Source organism: Scardinius erythrophthalmus (assembly GCF_964197995.2).
Source record: "Scardinius erythrophthalmus genome assembly, chromosome: 7".
Taxonomy (NCBI): Eukaryota; Metazoa; Chordata; class Actinopteri; order Cypriniformes; family Leuciscidae; genus Scardinius; species Scardinius erythrophthalmus.
Window position 1 is genome coordinate 21,632,152 of NC_138227.1, and position 16,368 is coordinate 21,648,519.

The window sequence follows — 16,368 nt, forward strand, 5'->3', positions numbered from 1 at the left end:
AATATTATTTGCCATTTTTATTCCTGCTACAATATTATTAGCTAATGCTAATTATGCTAGGATGTAATCGGCTAATATATTTATGTATTGTCTAATGTTATTTCAGGATAAGTTAATTCTGTCTAACATTCTTTATGCTAGGATTTTATTGTCTAATATAAGTCTGTTTGTAACATTGTTTTTCTAAACCTCCATGGTCTTGTTTACTTCAGTGCAGCAAGTTTTTACTGGAAAAAAGTTTCAATATTAAATTAAACTAACATTGCTTAGCAAACAGTGAAATATGTTACATACATATAGCTATGTAACTACCCTGAGCAGTATGATCTTACTTTTGAGTTTTTTCACCTCAGCACTAACAGAAGCTTTTACTTAGGAAACAGTGAAGATTTCAACTCTGACTGAGTTAGGGTTTGATTTTGTGTTTGATCTTCGTGTTAGCATGCGTGTGCCTAGCCTTCACAGGTGTCGAGTTTTCATATAACCGACGCTCTGCAGGTTATGTGATGTAACTTGCCAGCATTATTTTGTCACTGGTGGTGTTTCTTGGGCCATGCATCCTCTCATGAGTGGCCAAAGTGTGTTTTTGCACCTGAATGAAGAAGACCACTGGGATGTCATGTGAAGTGCAGTGAAATGTGTGAGGGATGTGTGTTGCTGTGAGCTACTACAGATGTTTGGAAGACAAGAAATTGTGTAATATTTCCTATAAGGTATTTACACCGTGTGTGTGTGTGTGTGTGTGTGTGTGTGTGTGTGTGTGTGTGTGTGTGTGTGTGTGTGTGTGATGTACTGAGGGACAGTGGGAGTAATGTTTGTGTGTGTAAGGAGATGAGGGAGTGGGAGAGGGGGATGTGTTTGCTCATGCATTTGTGTTTGTGTCTCTCTGAGGGGTTCAGCCTGGAGCTTCATGGATCTTTGTTGAAAGACTGCTCAGTTTGTGTCCATTCTGAGTCTCTCGCTCTCCATCTCTCTTAACAGCTCAGCCGTGAGGAAAAGGTTCACCTTCCCTTCCTGACACCTCACACATTCATTTCCCAGTACCTCTCCTCAGATACAAGATACCAAATCTCTTCCAATGATCACATGACTCGGTTTGCTTGTCAACCTTCCCCTTCCCCAGAGGAAGCTCAGGGTTGCCGTGGGGATGAGGATCCTGGTGGCAGATTTGGAGAATCCGAAGCAACGTTACCATGGCAGAGCCTGAGTCTGGGGAAGGGGCACATGGGCTTTTTGAAGCACTTGTTGTTGCAGATTCCTGCTTGTTTTTGTCTCATTCTTAACTTAGTAATATTTTGCACTTACGAGGGAGCACTACATATGACAAAGTAACAGATACTTCAATATCTTACGAAATAGACTTTTTACTAAGTAGCACATTTGAACTGAAACAGGTCTGGTAAGGATTGAAGTTCAGTCTTTTCAATATATGTCAAGGAACCAAGTTCACGTCTAATTTTAACAACCCAGTTTACTTAAAGGGTTAGTTCATCCAAAAATTATGTCATTAATTACCCTCATGTCGTTCCAAACCTGTAAGACTCTGAACACAAATTAAGATATTTTGGATGATATCTGAGAGTTTTCTGTCCCTCCATTGACAGCCTACACAACTACCACTTTCAAGACCCAGAAAAGTAATCCATGTGATTTAACCTCAATTTTATGAAGTAACGCGAGTGCTTTGATTGTGCAAAAAACAATTTACCCCTTTATTTACAAAATATTAAACTCCAATGCATTCACATTCAGAAGTATTTCTATATATAAAAAAGAATGTTTGAAGAACTTTTGAACTGTATTTCTGAGAGAAACGGGATATTCAATTAGAAAAAGTTACACTGAGAAAAAGTTAGGGTGGAACTTAATTGTATTTATGTGGAACTGATTGGACCATGACGGTTAAAGGAGCTGAGTTGAAAAATAAGTGGGTTTGGTGACGTCAGTCGATACATACAGATGTTTTAGAGGTGTAGCAATTCTATAATGAAAGAATATGAATAGAAATATTTTTATTTGAGCAGTGTGTGACCAAGACAAGGAATGCCTTTTAAGAAAGTAAAAAGGAAAGTCAATTTTGATTTTATGTCTTCTTTAATCCTTATTGATTAAGGACCAGCTGGCCAATGTTTCTGTTTTAGCTTTCATTTTAGTTGTCAGAGAACCATCTGTTTTTGCAGATATGGGTAGCTAATCTTTTTTAAACAGAAACAAAAAACCTGGATGGGTTATTGCCATTATTAAACATAAATAGAACATCTGACTACAAGCTTTGGGCAACCAGTGAGACTAGGAAAGGATTGTGAATTTGTACCATGACACACTGCATTCAGTGTTGATGTTGGGTGTTAAAGACCAACCAGCATCATAAATATTATATTTTATTTTTATTCAGTGTGGCATGAGCAAAAAAAGGGTAGATTTCTAACCAGTAGGTTTCTGCCCCAGCTGAGCAGCTGCCACTGAGATGAATGGAAATGCTAACGGATAGCCTTCTCCAGGTATTATAGACCTCCTTGGGGCAATTGCTCAGCAGGCCCATGCATTAATCCGTCATTGAGCGAGATATGCATGGAAAGAGTCCGACCCAGCACACTAGGCAGACAGCAGAAGAGGGAGTAACTTCCTGCAGTGGGAAAAGGCAAACAAAAAGAGAAGATGAAAGACAAACAGAGACGGGAGAGAAAAATGAAGAACAGGTCAGACAAGATGCAGAAGGGAGCATACCGCAATACGCACCTTTAGCTGTACTGTGGAACGCACAAACATGCAGATGCAAATATACTGGAACATAATGGAAATTCTTGTTTTGGCAGAGGAGGAAGATCACAAATTTGACCACCTTATTGTTATACACTTGAATGTTCTGAAAGCCTTTTTGTGATGGTAAGAAATGCCATAGAACATAAGATAAGGGGTCGAGGATGTTGTGATAGTGATCGAGATTCTTTCAGTACTAAACAAAAGGTCACATTGAGATTCAGAAAGATGCAAGATGCAATTAAGTCTGACCGTGTTTCGTAGTTGCGTGAAGAGGGCAGAAGAGAACAGATTTTTTTTAGACTGAACGAGTGCGGAAAGGTCTGGCAACAGTAAGGCAAGCAGTCCAGGAACACAGCAGCGAGAGGGATTGAGAGGGAGGGACTTTCTGGTGAGAAGGGGGCGGGGCCTGCGTTCTGCTCAGCCTATCAGATCCAGACAGGAGCAGGCAATGACAACTGGTGTAGGAGCGAGTGAGAGAAGGAAAGAGAGAGAGAGAGAGAGAGAGAAAGAGAGAGAGCATGAGAAGGAGAGAGGTAGACGGAGATGTATATTCTCAGTCCCTCAGCCAGAGGCAGAGAGCTTGGTCATACCAGAATAGCACAGGACGGTCCTGGTCCAAAGTGTGTTTCGGAGTGTGGGCCGGACAGCATGTCGGATCCTGAAGCCAGAGTGAACTCAAAAAAAGCCGGCATTCGGGCTGCTGTCATTCTGATCGGACTACTGCACAAGTCCAGACGACAGAAGGAGAAAGAGAGAGAGAAGGAGCGGTGGGTGAACTTTATTTTTTCCCACCCACTAATTTGTCCTGTGATTTCATATCTGGCTCGGTTCTGGTGTTGTTTTCGGCCGCCGTGCTCTAGTTGACCTGCGTTTATGGCTATGTATAGGTCTTTATGTACACTTCATACATTTATTGTCATCCCAGAGTGTGTTGTAATTGGGTCAGTATATAGTAAAGGATCATTTTTTGTGGCTCTTTTGAGGATGTTCTCGTTTGCAACTTCCCAGCTTCCCTCCTCATATGACCCAAGGCAAAATTTCATTTCTTAGGTATTGCTCATTCATAACTCAGGACACTTGATGGAGTTCTCAATTATGTGCCATTAAAGTATCTCAACTGTTTCTGATGGAGAAATGACGTAACACATAAATTAGTCAATTGTTGATATACTGTACAGTCAATGTACTGTATGGCTATAGAATTATCATGGATTACATTTTTGGTCTCGCAAGAATATGATGATAAATGTTGAGACATTTAATCACAGACTTTGGTGTAGATTTGGTACAAATCTGAGGACAGTTTGAGACATTGTTGAGAGCAGTGTTATTCTAGATTTTTTTTATATACTAATGTTGTAATTTGGATTATTTTAAATTAATTTTATTTCATTTTTCTTTTGTAATTTAGGTTAAATTAAGTTTTATTTCAGTTTAAGTTTTTTTCCCAGCAATTGTAGTGCTTAAATTTTTCATTTTCATTTACTTTAATCTAATATTTATATTTTAATGATTGAATACTTTAAATAATTTTAATTCACCATAATAACTCTAATCTTCTGAAACTCAATGTGAGGTTGTTGGGGGTCTTTTTTTTTCAGGACAAGCAAAAGCTCCCTTGCTCTCTTATCAGATCTCATTGCTGTCTAGGAGAAACAGTTAAGATATTAAGAAGATCACGTGTATTTTCTCTTTCCTTTGTTACAGTCCATGTACAAAGAGTTCAAAAGCAAATACAGCTCTGTTAAACAAACAGAGAGAGAGAGAGAGGCAGATAGTTTTCACCAAACTCCCCTTGTCAGGGTCATCCAGGTCAGATCGTTTGTAGAAGTAAATCTCAGAGGAAGAAACCACAAAACTATTTCTCAGCTATCATTTACTAAAGGCTTCTCCAGTGGCTGTCTGGTCAGTTAGCCGTGTTGCTCTATATCAACTGGCATGATTATCACTAACAGTGGCCCTAGTGTATACTTTGTCTAATCATTAATTAAAACCGATTTGACCGCATAGGCAGGTCCTAACACACATCCAAACAAACTCTTTTACGCAGGTGTCGTGCCGCTCTGAACCCTGCACACAATGCGATTTGTGTTCGGAGGCGCCGCGTGTGCGGCTCCATTTGCATAGATGTCATCGATAACTGGCATGGTTACTGACATCACTGCGAGACGGCCCAGCTGGAGTCGCCCTGTTTATTCCCTCTAGATCCGTTCTGTCCCGTTCTTCAGCTCAGACGGGCACTCCGTGAGAAGAAAGTCTACATCTGACAGGCTTTACAGGTCTGCTGTGTTTGAATGAGTGATAAGCAGGGCATATCTGTTAACATTATAATGTGAATCACCTTGAAGGCTGGTTGTTTCAAGTTTGGTCTGTCAGGAAAGTTATTGCTTCCTCTTGTCTTAATCAAAGGGTTGAATGCTGTAGTAATTGCATTGTTTTATCTTCAAATGAAAGGTTTGGTACAAGGTTCGAGAGTGTAATTTAATGATGTTGATGAGTTAATGATGCTCTTTGAGTTGGTAAAAAGCTCTTTAAAAAAGAGCCTTCTTTATCAGTGCTTTTGTCTTGATTTCCAGTATAAATATAAAAAAGAAGTTATTAAATTAGTTATTCATTAAAAATATTATATAGTTGAATTTAATTAAGACTTCTAAAAAACAAATTTGTAGCATACATCTAAAAACAAATAAAATAAATAGTAAGTTTAATGCTTCATACTATTTTCCAGTGGGTTAAATTATATTCTCTAAAAATGTCTTGATATCTAATTTTGCTCCTTAAGTAAATTTATTTCTTTAAAAAAAAAAAAGATTTTTTTTTTACTGGAAAACAAGACAAATACTTTTTTAGATTTTTTTTTTGTGCATTATTTTAGTTGTTTTCGGTCTCTCTACCACCTTGACTAGTTTCATGCTTTATTTTGGTTAATGATTCTTTATTTTACATGATGCTCCTCTTCCATTTATCTTGGCAAGTGCTGTAAGATGAGAGCAGCAGCGAAAGCATTTCTTCATAAGCTCATTAAGCACCAAAGCAAATGTTTTTCTGGTTTCCTGTTTCATTCACTGAAATCTAATTTTCTCCACCTTCATCACTCATTTCTCCCATGATCCTGTCTCCTGCAGTTCACATGAACTGCCTTTACCTCCTGACTCATTCTGTTTCCATCACACTTTATTTTCCTTCAGCTTTTTTCACTTTTCTTCGTGTGTAATTTTTTTTCCTTATGTACCTCCGCTGTGCCCTCCTCCCACCTTTACTTCCTCTTCGCTCAGTTGTTTTACCCCCTCTCTCTCTCTCTCTCTCTCTCTCTCTCTCTCTCTCTCTCTCTCTCTCTCTGTTGTTGAGAAAGCGTTTTTGATTAGCAGCTGCATGAAATTAAACTAAACTAGGTCACCTTTTGCCCTCTGCCTCTCATATAAACATACACAGACTCAATGTCCTCTAGGTCCGAGGATAAGATTCCCAGCATAAGATTCCAGTTCAGTTCCTCATTCGGGATCACAGCTGAATCATAGTCTGCAACTGTAAGAGCGAGTCATCTTTGAGTACCTGGAAAAAACCATGCAGCTCATTCATCCAGAAGAGGCTGTAAAACAGTCCTCTAGCTGCCAGCACAATGGCGAAGATCACTCAGTAAAATACACACGGTAAAAACTCAAAGTAAAGGGGTCAAATGGCAACAAAACATATTGAGCAAGTGATGGATTACGTTCTGATGTTCCTTATCAGTCCTACTAAAGGTAAACATTAAATGAGAGGGGGTGGAATATTCCTTCTGAATGTCCCTGAACTTTTTGTTTGATTTATACTGCCGTGCGAAAACAGTAATTTTGTCAAACAGTCAGTAACAAATCAGTGATAAAGTGATTTTAACAATCTGAAAATACATTTGATTTTGTATCAACATTTCATTTTAATGACTCTAAGCAGGTCATGTGTTGTATTAAGTAAATTCGATGCACCTTGAATATATCCACATATTAATCATTATTACAAATATCATGAATTATTCCGAGTATTTATGATTCATTCATAAATAGATATCATTATGCTTTTTGTACCACAACCTGAATATCCTTACCATGTCATAAAGTCAGATTAACTAATATTTTAAGAGACTTACTGACCTTGACACAGTTATTATGATGGTCTTCGGTCTTCCTTTCTGTGATGTAATTTCCTGTTTTTTTCCGCCTGCACATTCTGGATGTCTGCACAATTATGCCAAACTATTCAATATGGTTTTCTCTTTCATCCTTTTAATGAGGCTTTTTTTTCTTTTTCTATGTAGATATTTTAGACATTTCAGACATTATACCTCCAGTTTGAATACATAAATGTACATAAAAATATAAATACATGTTGACCAGATGCTGTAAGTTGTGTATTCAAGTCACTGTGAGAAATGCGTTGCTTTTTATGTATTTTTATTAAATAAAAAAAAATAGATATGGACAAATGTCAACCTCCTAATCGATTTGTGAACAAAATCAGATCTTTCAGAATATGATTTGTTCTGTGACAGATTAGTTTAGCTCAAGTAAGCTCAGATTCAGAGAAGACGGAGTGTGAAAAGTGATATCAAATCAATCAAAATTCAATCAAAAGACATTGAAGCCATTTTCCCCAGCTTCACTGTTGCCATAGTTTCTGCATTTTACCTTTTATAGGGCGATAGTATAGCTGCCACTCATTATCAAAATAAAAGTGTCTCTTCTGGTGTGTGTGTGTATAGTGGTCCATTGAACTGTATCTGTATAAGTGGAATAGATGAGGTGACCACGTCTCTTAACAAGTGCTTCCGAAACGGTTTCACTGACAGGTTGTATAGAGCCTATTTACAGAGCTGTTGAACTGAGGAGGGTATTTTTAGAAGTCACTTTTCTTTTCCCCTTTCTCTCTCCCATTCTCGCTCTCTCAAAACCCTGTGGCGTCCTCTTTGTCTCCTGTTAGACTGTTGATTTAGAGATATGGACAAAGGGTTAATGCATTTAAAAACCCCAGAGGAGCACAGGTTGCTTTAATAGAGGGAGTGATATCAAAAGCCCTGCTCAATGGCAGCGTCTCACCAGCCCCCCTTAAGGCCCCTGTGCTGGTCTGATGAGACTCTTTTTGACTTTTTGAATGTGGAAAGCCTCCAAAAACTAACAACTGTCCAATTTGTCTAAAGGCAAATAAACACGAGCTGCTCCCAGAGTCACGCTGGAGGCAAAAACATGACTGAATACTGTCAAACAGGTGAGGGAAGATATTGTTGATGTGAGAATGAATTGGATTTATTCGGACAGCTGGAAAGAGGGATTACATATCAACAGGTTTGTGTCTGTTCCCTTGCCAGTAGCCTACTTGTTTTCTTATTTAGCTTTTTTTTCATAATCTGAGATGCCGACGCACCACCAAACATGAAAATCCTCTTGCGTGGGTCCCACTTTCTGAAATATACAACAGCTACATTGGGGGGAAACAATGGTGTAGGATTTACTTTGAAACACATTTCACTCAAATGACATACAATAAAACGGCACGTAACATTGAATTAAACCATTTTGAAGTAGAAAGACTGAAATACGATTTTCTTTTAAAGCGGCCATGAACTGCATTTTTTTTTCAAAATGTTCTCTGAGGTCCACTTATAACATTTTAAAGAATTTTACATCATTATTTAGAAGTAATAGGCCATTTTCTACCCTGTTTTTGGAGACTTGGAGGTTAACGCCCACTGCTATGATTGGGTAACAGTTGTGCATATTAAAATAAGTACTTGGAGTTACCACAGTTATAATGGACAAAGGATGATTCATGGTGTTTTGTGTAAATGGAATTATGAATGAATGTGCCATTGTTTGTCACACTGTTGTTCTTATAGTAGTAGAGTAGTAGTAGTAGTAGTAGTAGTAGTAGTAGTAGTAGTAGTGTTGTAATGTTTTACTGATGATAAAACATAAGATGTTGGTCACTGAAGTTTTTATTTAGGATTACAGTAAATGGCTTAGATAAAAACAACTAAATCATCGTTCTCTACGTGTTTTCTTCCGTATCCGATATTAATCCAACGCATTAACCCCATAAATGCTGAAGCAAAGGAAAGAACAGCATATCACAACTATTCAGTTTGACTGCGGCCCTACAGTATAAATACTCAGTAAATATCAAGCAATCTGTATCAGACAAAGCAATAGTGACATAATAAAAACACTGGTACTTACAATTGTGTGTTGCGACATTGCTATCGGATGCAATGTAGTTGGCACAACAATTTTGCCATTGTTCTGTGGAAAAGGAATGAAATAACATGTAAATGTATAACATTTTCTCCTGAGCACTTTATTGTTTCTCTCATCCTGCTGAGAGTTATTAGCCATATAGGATGCCAATGCCAACCTCTGAGCAGTTGCCATAGTAGCGAGGCTAGTCTTGCTAATGTGTAATGGTGACTGAATTGCTTTATTAAGTGAGTTATTGATTGTCTACAGGTGGTGGGCAAAATCTCAGTAGAGTAAAATGGAGAACAGGTGCAAAGAGTCAGGAGCCAGCCAGCTTCCTATTAAAAAAAGGTGATTTTCTAGAGGTTCATAATTTAGCCTGCGTATATTGCATCATTAATTGATCCTAACAAGGTTGGCAACTACTAGTCTTTGGAGTTGTAGGAACCAGTCAGTGAACTTGAATGACCTTTTTGGGTTCTCTTTATAATGTTATTTTTGAATGATCATTTTCGTATAGTCTGTTAAGAAGGAATAAGATTGAATTTGATCAAATAAAAGTTGTAACACTTTGTCCACATGGCACAATGCCATATTCCTCTAGTACTTTAACACTTTGTTTACGAAAGTTAAACTAGAAAAAAATCAAAGAAAAAAGACTGAATGCCTTAATTGAGCCCTATTGAGCGACTTTCTAATTCTTGTTAGCACAGCAGGGTCTAAAAGCAGAGAGGGTTTTAGCAGCACTCAGTATCGATTGTGCCTTTTATGTGTTAAAACGTTCTGTTTCAGCAGCAATTATTTCTTAATTAAATTTCCATGCGGAGTTTGTCAAAATTACATTTGTATTACAAGGCATTTTCATATGTTTGTGTGTCAGTGTGTTGTGAGACTGAATGTCTATGTGGTATACCATGTTTGGGACACTGGCTGCAGTCCACATTTAACACTTTCTACCATGTTTGGGACACTGGCTGCAGTCCACATTTAACACTTTCTATAAATAGCCTCAACATATCAACGTACAACAGGAAGCCGGCCTCTGACCACTCTGAGAGTTATCTAAGGACTAAAACATTATCCATTTAAACAACACTGGTATTGCTTCCCATAATCCCTCGCTGGGAGAAGAATGATAAAAGAGTACCTCAGCATGTGAACTGTCAGTTCTGTTGACGAGCAGAGCTTTGACACTGTCATAGTAATTGCATAATCGTATAGCTCGTAGATGATGTTTAGGCCGCGGACTGTATCTGTAAAAGAATGAACCTGACGGGATCATATTAAATTAGTTGATTAGAGCAGAACAAATACACAGTGCCTTTGGTTGGTAACAATAAAATTGCTTCTGCTTGTCATTGTTTTGTTTTTTTTCTCTTTCTAATTTGCTGAATATTAAGTCCATTACAGTGATTTGCCATTTGCAATCATCAAAGGGGGACTGATCAAGTTCATTTTCGCTTTTCATAAGTATTTATCAAGGTCAAAAATAACATTTATAATTAGGATTTAATTGTCAGCCCTCAGGCAGTATTTCCTTTCCTCTAGTCTGGTCTTCTCCCTTGTCCTATTTAATTTGTAAGTGATAATGTATATAGTCAGTATGTGAGAATCGCACACACAAAATAAACTAACATATCAGGACGGGTATCAGAACTTTCCTGATAAATCATTGAATAAATGGACAAACTATTCTATTCTATTCTATTCTATTCTATTCTATTCTATTCTATTCTATTCTATTCTATTCTATTCTATTCTATTCTATTCTCATGAAATGTTCACCAAAGCTTGTGATTTAAAATAACTGTTTTTATTTTAATATATTTTAAGATATAATTCCTGTAATGGCAAAGCTGAATTTTTAGCATCATTACTCCAGTCTTCAGTGTCACATGATCCTTCACATGCTGATGCTCAAGAAACATTTCTTATTATTATCAATTTTGAAAACAGACAGTTGTGCTGCTTAATATTTTTGTAGTAACCGTGATATATTTTTAAAGGATTCTTTGATGAACAGAAAGCTTAAAATAACAGCATTTATTTGAAATAGAAATCTTCTATAACATTATAAATGTTTACATAAAATGTTCTTAAAATATTTTAACTCTAGTGCATTTTTTTCTCTCTCTCTTTTTTCTTTTTTTTTATGTTTAAAAGCATTTAAATAATTTTACTATGCGAGAAGAAAGAAGTCACAGAGTGATACAAGATCTTGTTTATTTTAGAAAATTGGTTGCCTGGAGTTTTTTTTACAAAAATATTATACCTCTGAATATTTTGACCAATCAGAATCAAGAGCGCTTATATATTTACTCAACATGTATATGTTGTCTTTGTTTCTCTGGAGTGTAATCAAAGCATGAGGCATGTTGCCGGAACAGATAATCATAATCACTGGGCAGATGTGATTAGTATTGAATCAGGCCTAATTAAAGAGGCAGATAGCCTCGTGATGAAACTATGGACTGGAAATGAGGAAAGACAGCATGTGCAGGACAACTAGAGATATCACAACTTCCCGGTTCTCCCTATGAGCTGATAAGATTCTAATAAAGCCATAGCGGTGAATTACTGTGATTGTTAATTGTGTTCCAGGGCTGCTGTAAGGCAAATTCATAAGTCAGCATCATAAATGCACTCTGCAGTAGAGTTCCAGGAAAAAGTTTCATATAACTTTCATATAAGCCTGTTTATAACTCTTCATCTTTCCATTGTGCACAGTACAGCAAACCTCTCAGCCTCTTTCCACATCCCCCATGTACATTTTATGAACTTAATCAAATGCTATCTTTATCACAGTGAACACACACACACACACACACACACACACACACACACACACACACACACACAATTGTGTTGGATTTCCCCCCAGAAATTGCTAGTAAATTTCACAAATTATTACGCTGTAAGAAGTGATCAGTTGATTTAACTTAAAAAAGTGAGGAAACCCGTAGCGAGTAAATAAACTTTATGCGTAACTGAAAAAATTAACTTATGTGTTATGTTCACACAACTTAATTTATTCAATTACGCATGAAGCTTTTTTACTTAATTTTAAGTTGTGTGAACATAACTTGATTTATTCAATTACGCATGAAGCTTATTTACTTAATAATTTTAAGTTGTGTGAACATAACTTGATTCATTCAATTACGCATGAAGCTTATTTTACTTAATAATTTTAAGTTGTGTGAACATAACTTAATTTATTCAATTACGCATGAAGCTTACTTAATAATTTTAAGGCAGCGGATTTCCTTACTTTTTTTATGTTGTCTTTTGATCACTTTTTACAGTGAACAAAGAAACTGCAAGTAACACATTGAATTAACATTTTGAAGTAGAAAGACTGAAATAGAGTTTTTAAGTCTAGTTTGAGTGTATTGTTTTGTAATTTTACAACAATTTTGCTACACTGTAAAAAATGACTTTTTTCGAAATTGTACTTAAAACATTAAACAGATTATTGGAATACATAAAAAAAAATACTATTTCAACCTTTGTACTCTAAAATCTTTGTCATCAAACATTGTTTTGTAGATAATTTCAGTCTTAAGTGTTTTATCCCTTTTTGTTCTGGTAAACTGTATGTTTAAGATCATTAACGATTGAAAATCTCCCACTGATGAGTAATGATCGAACACTGGGCATTTAGTGGTGTTTGTGGTCCTGTCCACTCATGCAAAGTGAGAGTGATGTAGGCCTAGTCAGTGACAGTTACATCAGCAATGAGTGTCATTAGAAATGCTGATCAACAATACATTGCCTCTAAAGCTACACCGGTTTCAGACTGCATGTAAAAGCAGCGCATATAGGTATTTCTGATACATAACGTTACGTTACAACATTGTGTGTGTGTGTGAGGAGGATTTCCTGTTATATTATCCTATTGCTTTAAAAAAAAAACTCAACATGCTTGTCTTTTATGGTTTTAGTATTTGGTTTCTAAATGTGTCTTGAATTTCTATGGTTTCTCAGTTCACCTCACAAAACACATGTGGTCTGTCGGTACAAACCGTGTTTATCCTTTGTTGCAAGAGCTACACAGCACATGTTGGCATCTGCCTAATTTGAGGGAACTGTGTCAAAACACAGTAGACTGGGATTGGTCCCACAAACTTTGACATCAGCCTCTGCTGTTGCCCATCTGTTTGTCCTCTTGACTTTAGATCCATAGCAGCAGCTGGCATTGTTCTGGTGACCCAGCTGGGAAAAAGGTGCAGTGCAGTATAGACATGAATCTGGAGCACAACTGGTCATTTTTAACAAGAGTCCTGGTGTTCTGGAGCATGTCCCCTCAAGCAGCTGCAGTCATGGGTAGACTCAGTTTCCCGTTAACAATTGAAAGGCTGGCATCCAGACGCGGCTTTTGAGTCTAAGTGAATGGTTTCTGTGTGCTGGATGTATTTCAGAAAGGGAAAAAGGGAATATACGCATCAACGAAGTACATTAACATTGACTGTGTCCCTCCACTTAATGTGATATTTTAGTAATGTCAGGACAGCTACCCATACTGAAACCTTCTAGGCAACAAAACAGCAAATTTGCTTTGTCACTGCGTTAGACTACTGGATGTTTCATTCATAAATTTGATCACTATTAAAAATATTTTTATTTTACATCATTTTCTGATTTAATAATTTTGGCTAGACTTTACAATTAGGTTCCATTTTTATAACAATAGTTAACTGCATTAGTTAACAACAATGAAAAATACTTCTAAAGCATTTATTAATCTTAGTTAGTGTTATTTTCAAAATGTAAGGGTTAATGCCCTTCGAGGTGTCCATTGTCAGGTATTAATGGACGACGGCGATGCGTGAACCGTCCGACGACTCCGCCGAAGTCCATTAATACCTGACAATGGACACCTCGAAGGGCATTAACCCGCTTATACCATGGTCACTTGCCAAATAACACATTTTTAAAACATTAGTTTATATTTTAATTAGTTTTACAATCGAAATCTAATGTTTTTACAAACAATAACTTGGTTTCCCTGGTTACGCCTGACGGTTTATTTAGCAACCGGAGATATTTATAGTCCGCTCAGCTCATAGAACCCTTCGCATCCCAGTCATCAAAGTTGTCAAAGTCTCCAAAAAGGTTAAAAGAAATAACAGAGTCGCTCATTTTTGTATTAGTAGGCTATGTATAACGGCTAACTAGATGTTTGTTTTGATACAATAAATTGTAAACGGATACTTTGACTGCCTGTTGCTATGGTTACTCGCAGCTGATGTAGCCAGCGCATTTATTTATTAATTTCGAACGGTAAACAGTCAGTTTCACCAGAACTCCTTTACTAGGTGTCCTCTATCGCTTTTTAATGGACACCCTGCAGCCAATCAGAATCAAGTATTCACCCAGACCATGGTATGATTACTAATAAATTATTCAAATTAAAAGTTGTATCTTTTAACATTATTTCATTGACTTGAGCTAACATGAACTAATATTTTTAATATTAACGTCATATTTTAATGTTACCAAATATTTATAAATACGGTAACAAATGCATTGCTCAATTGTTAAGGCTCGTTCACACCAAGAATGATAACGATAACTATATTAGTGTCCACACCAACGAACGCTAACGCTCTGTTTATTCTAAGCGCGTGCTGTAGTTTTTGTCATTTGCCACTTTAAGTGCTTGAGCTCTTTCAAACAGGATGTATTCTGATTGGCTGCCAAATGTTTTTATTGTTCGTCAGCTGGAAAAAAAAATAGTTCTGAAAGGGATTCCAGTGATATTGTTTCTCTGTGCTGTTTTTATAGTTGTGGTGTAGACTCTGCAATACTTTTTTAAATATGTACAGGTATTACTATTTTAGAACTATATCTTTATTTTTATCATTATCGTTATAGTTATCGTTCTTGGTGCAATAAATAACATTAACTAATGGGACCATTAACTATTTTTTCTGATCAATGTCACAAATTTGGTTATTTGATTTGCTAGTCCTACAACTTTTTTGTTGGACTAAATCTAGTTCCACAGTCAAAATTTCTGCAAATGCATATAACCTTTGTGGTAATTGTGGTATTATGATATAAATACTAAATATTATGTATAAATTGTGTTTATGTTACTGGTTCCATCCTCTCTGATTGAAATGACTCTCTTACATCTTCCTTTGAAACTTTCACAGCCTCTTATATGCATTAATGTGCCATTTTCCAGCTACAGCTCTTCATGTGGTCAATGTTTTTGGAGTTTAATGACCCTCAGAGGTGTAATGTAAGGGAAGATTTTAATGGACCCTCACTTGAGACCGTCTGCAAGGAGCTGCATTTCTAGACCAGAGTTGGTCTGCCTGACTAATTTTAACCTCTGATTCCAAGTAGACCCTCTGTCATTTGTCTTTGGCTGAAAGAACTGCTTTTAAAATGCGATCATGTTCCTGCTTGGAGACTTACGCCTTTCCTTACTCCCTGTCCCCCCGACCTACAGCAGTTTGTCTGCAGGGCTGGCTGCTCTTAGTTGTTCTTGTTATGTCTCTGTGCAGATACCAAGGCAAACAGAAGAATTGATGTTATTGGTTTTTTCTATCCTGCAGTCTTTTACCTTAGTCTCTGGAGGCAAAACCATGTTCTTTTCAGTTAACTCTTTCAAAGGGTACTGCACTGACTGTGTGTGTGTGTGTGTGTGTGTGTGTGTGTGTGTGTGTGTGTGTGTGTGTGTGTGTGTGTGTGTGTGTGTGTGTGTGTGTGTGTGTGTGTGTGTGTGTGTGTGTGTGTGTGTGTGTGTGTGTGTGTGTGTGTGTACACACATCTACTGTACGTCTGAGGGCCAGGGTTTTGTTTTAGTGCAAAACTACCTAATATCAGGATCAGAATTGCCTGTAATGACAAAAGCAAATTTCAAAGGACACTAAAACGTAAAATCATCTACATTTTGAGATATGTTTACTAATTAATATTAAATAATTCATGAAAATGTAAATGGGTCACGTGGCACAATTTTTATTTTTATTTGAACATCCATTCATTATAATAATGAAAATCATAGTAATACAATTATTACTTTATTATTATTAATTGTAATAATAATATTGTTATTGTTGTTTTCATTTAGGATTTTTTCTTCATGATGGTGTCACCCTGACATTTCTGACTTTAACTTCCCCGAAAAATGTTAAAAAAAATAATTTTAACATAGAAAAAAAAAAACATGCTCATCATAGAAGAGGTCAAGTCTTTGTATGGATGAACAGCATTTTAAAATATTTGAATATATCAGCTAAAAAACAACTAAAGATTCACATCACGCAACTCATTTACATTTTCATTAATTATATAGTATGTTTATTAAGCAATCTCAAAATGTAGATTTATTTATTCATTTATGGGAAATATTTTTTAACACTGCATTAATATTTAAAATAAA

At 36.5% G+C, this 16,368-nt stretch overlaps 1 protein-coding gene across 3 annotated transcripts in view; it reads left to right on the forward strand.

Annotated features, from left to right (window-relative positions):
* rap1gap2a (RAP1 GTPase activating protein 2a) overlaps positions 1-16,368 on the forward strand; it is an 84,299-nt gene that overhangs the window by 42,516 nt on the left and 25,415 nt on the right. Inside the window, exon 1 of one of the 3 annotated variants that reach the window (XM_081370663.1) lies at positions 3,211-3,530. The exons of the other annotated variants lie outside the window; for them this stretch is intronic. Within the exon in view, the coding sequence (XP_081226789.1) occupies positions 3,307-3,530 (224 nt within the window). The 5' untranslated portion in view covers positions 3,211-3,306. Of the gene's footprint in view, positions 1-3,210; positions 3,531-16,368 lie in introns of those variants that run through there. 3 annotated transcript variants of the gene reach the window in all.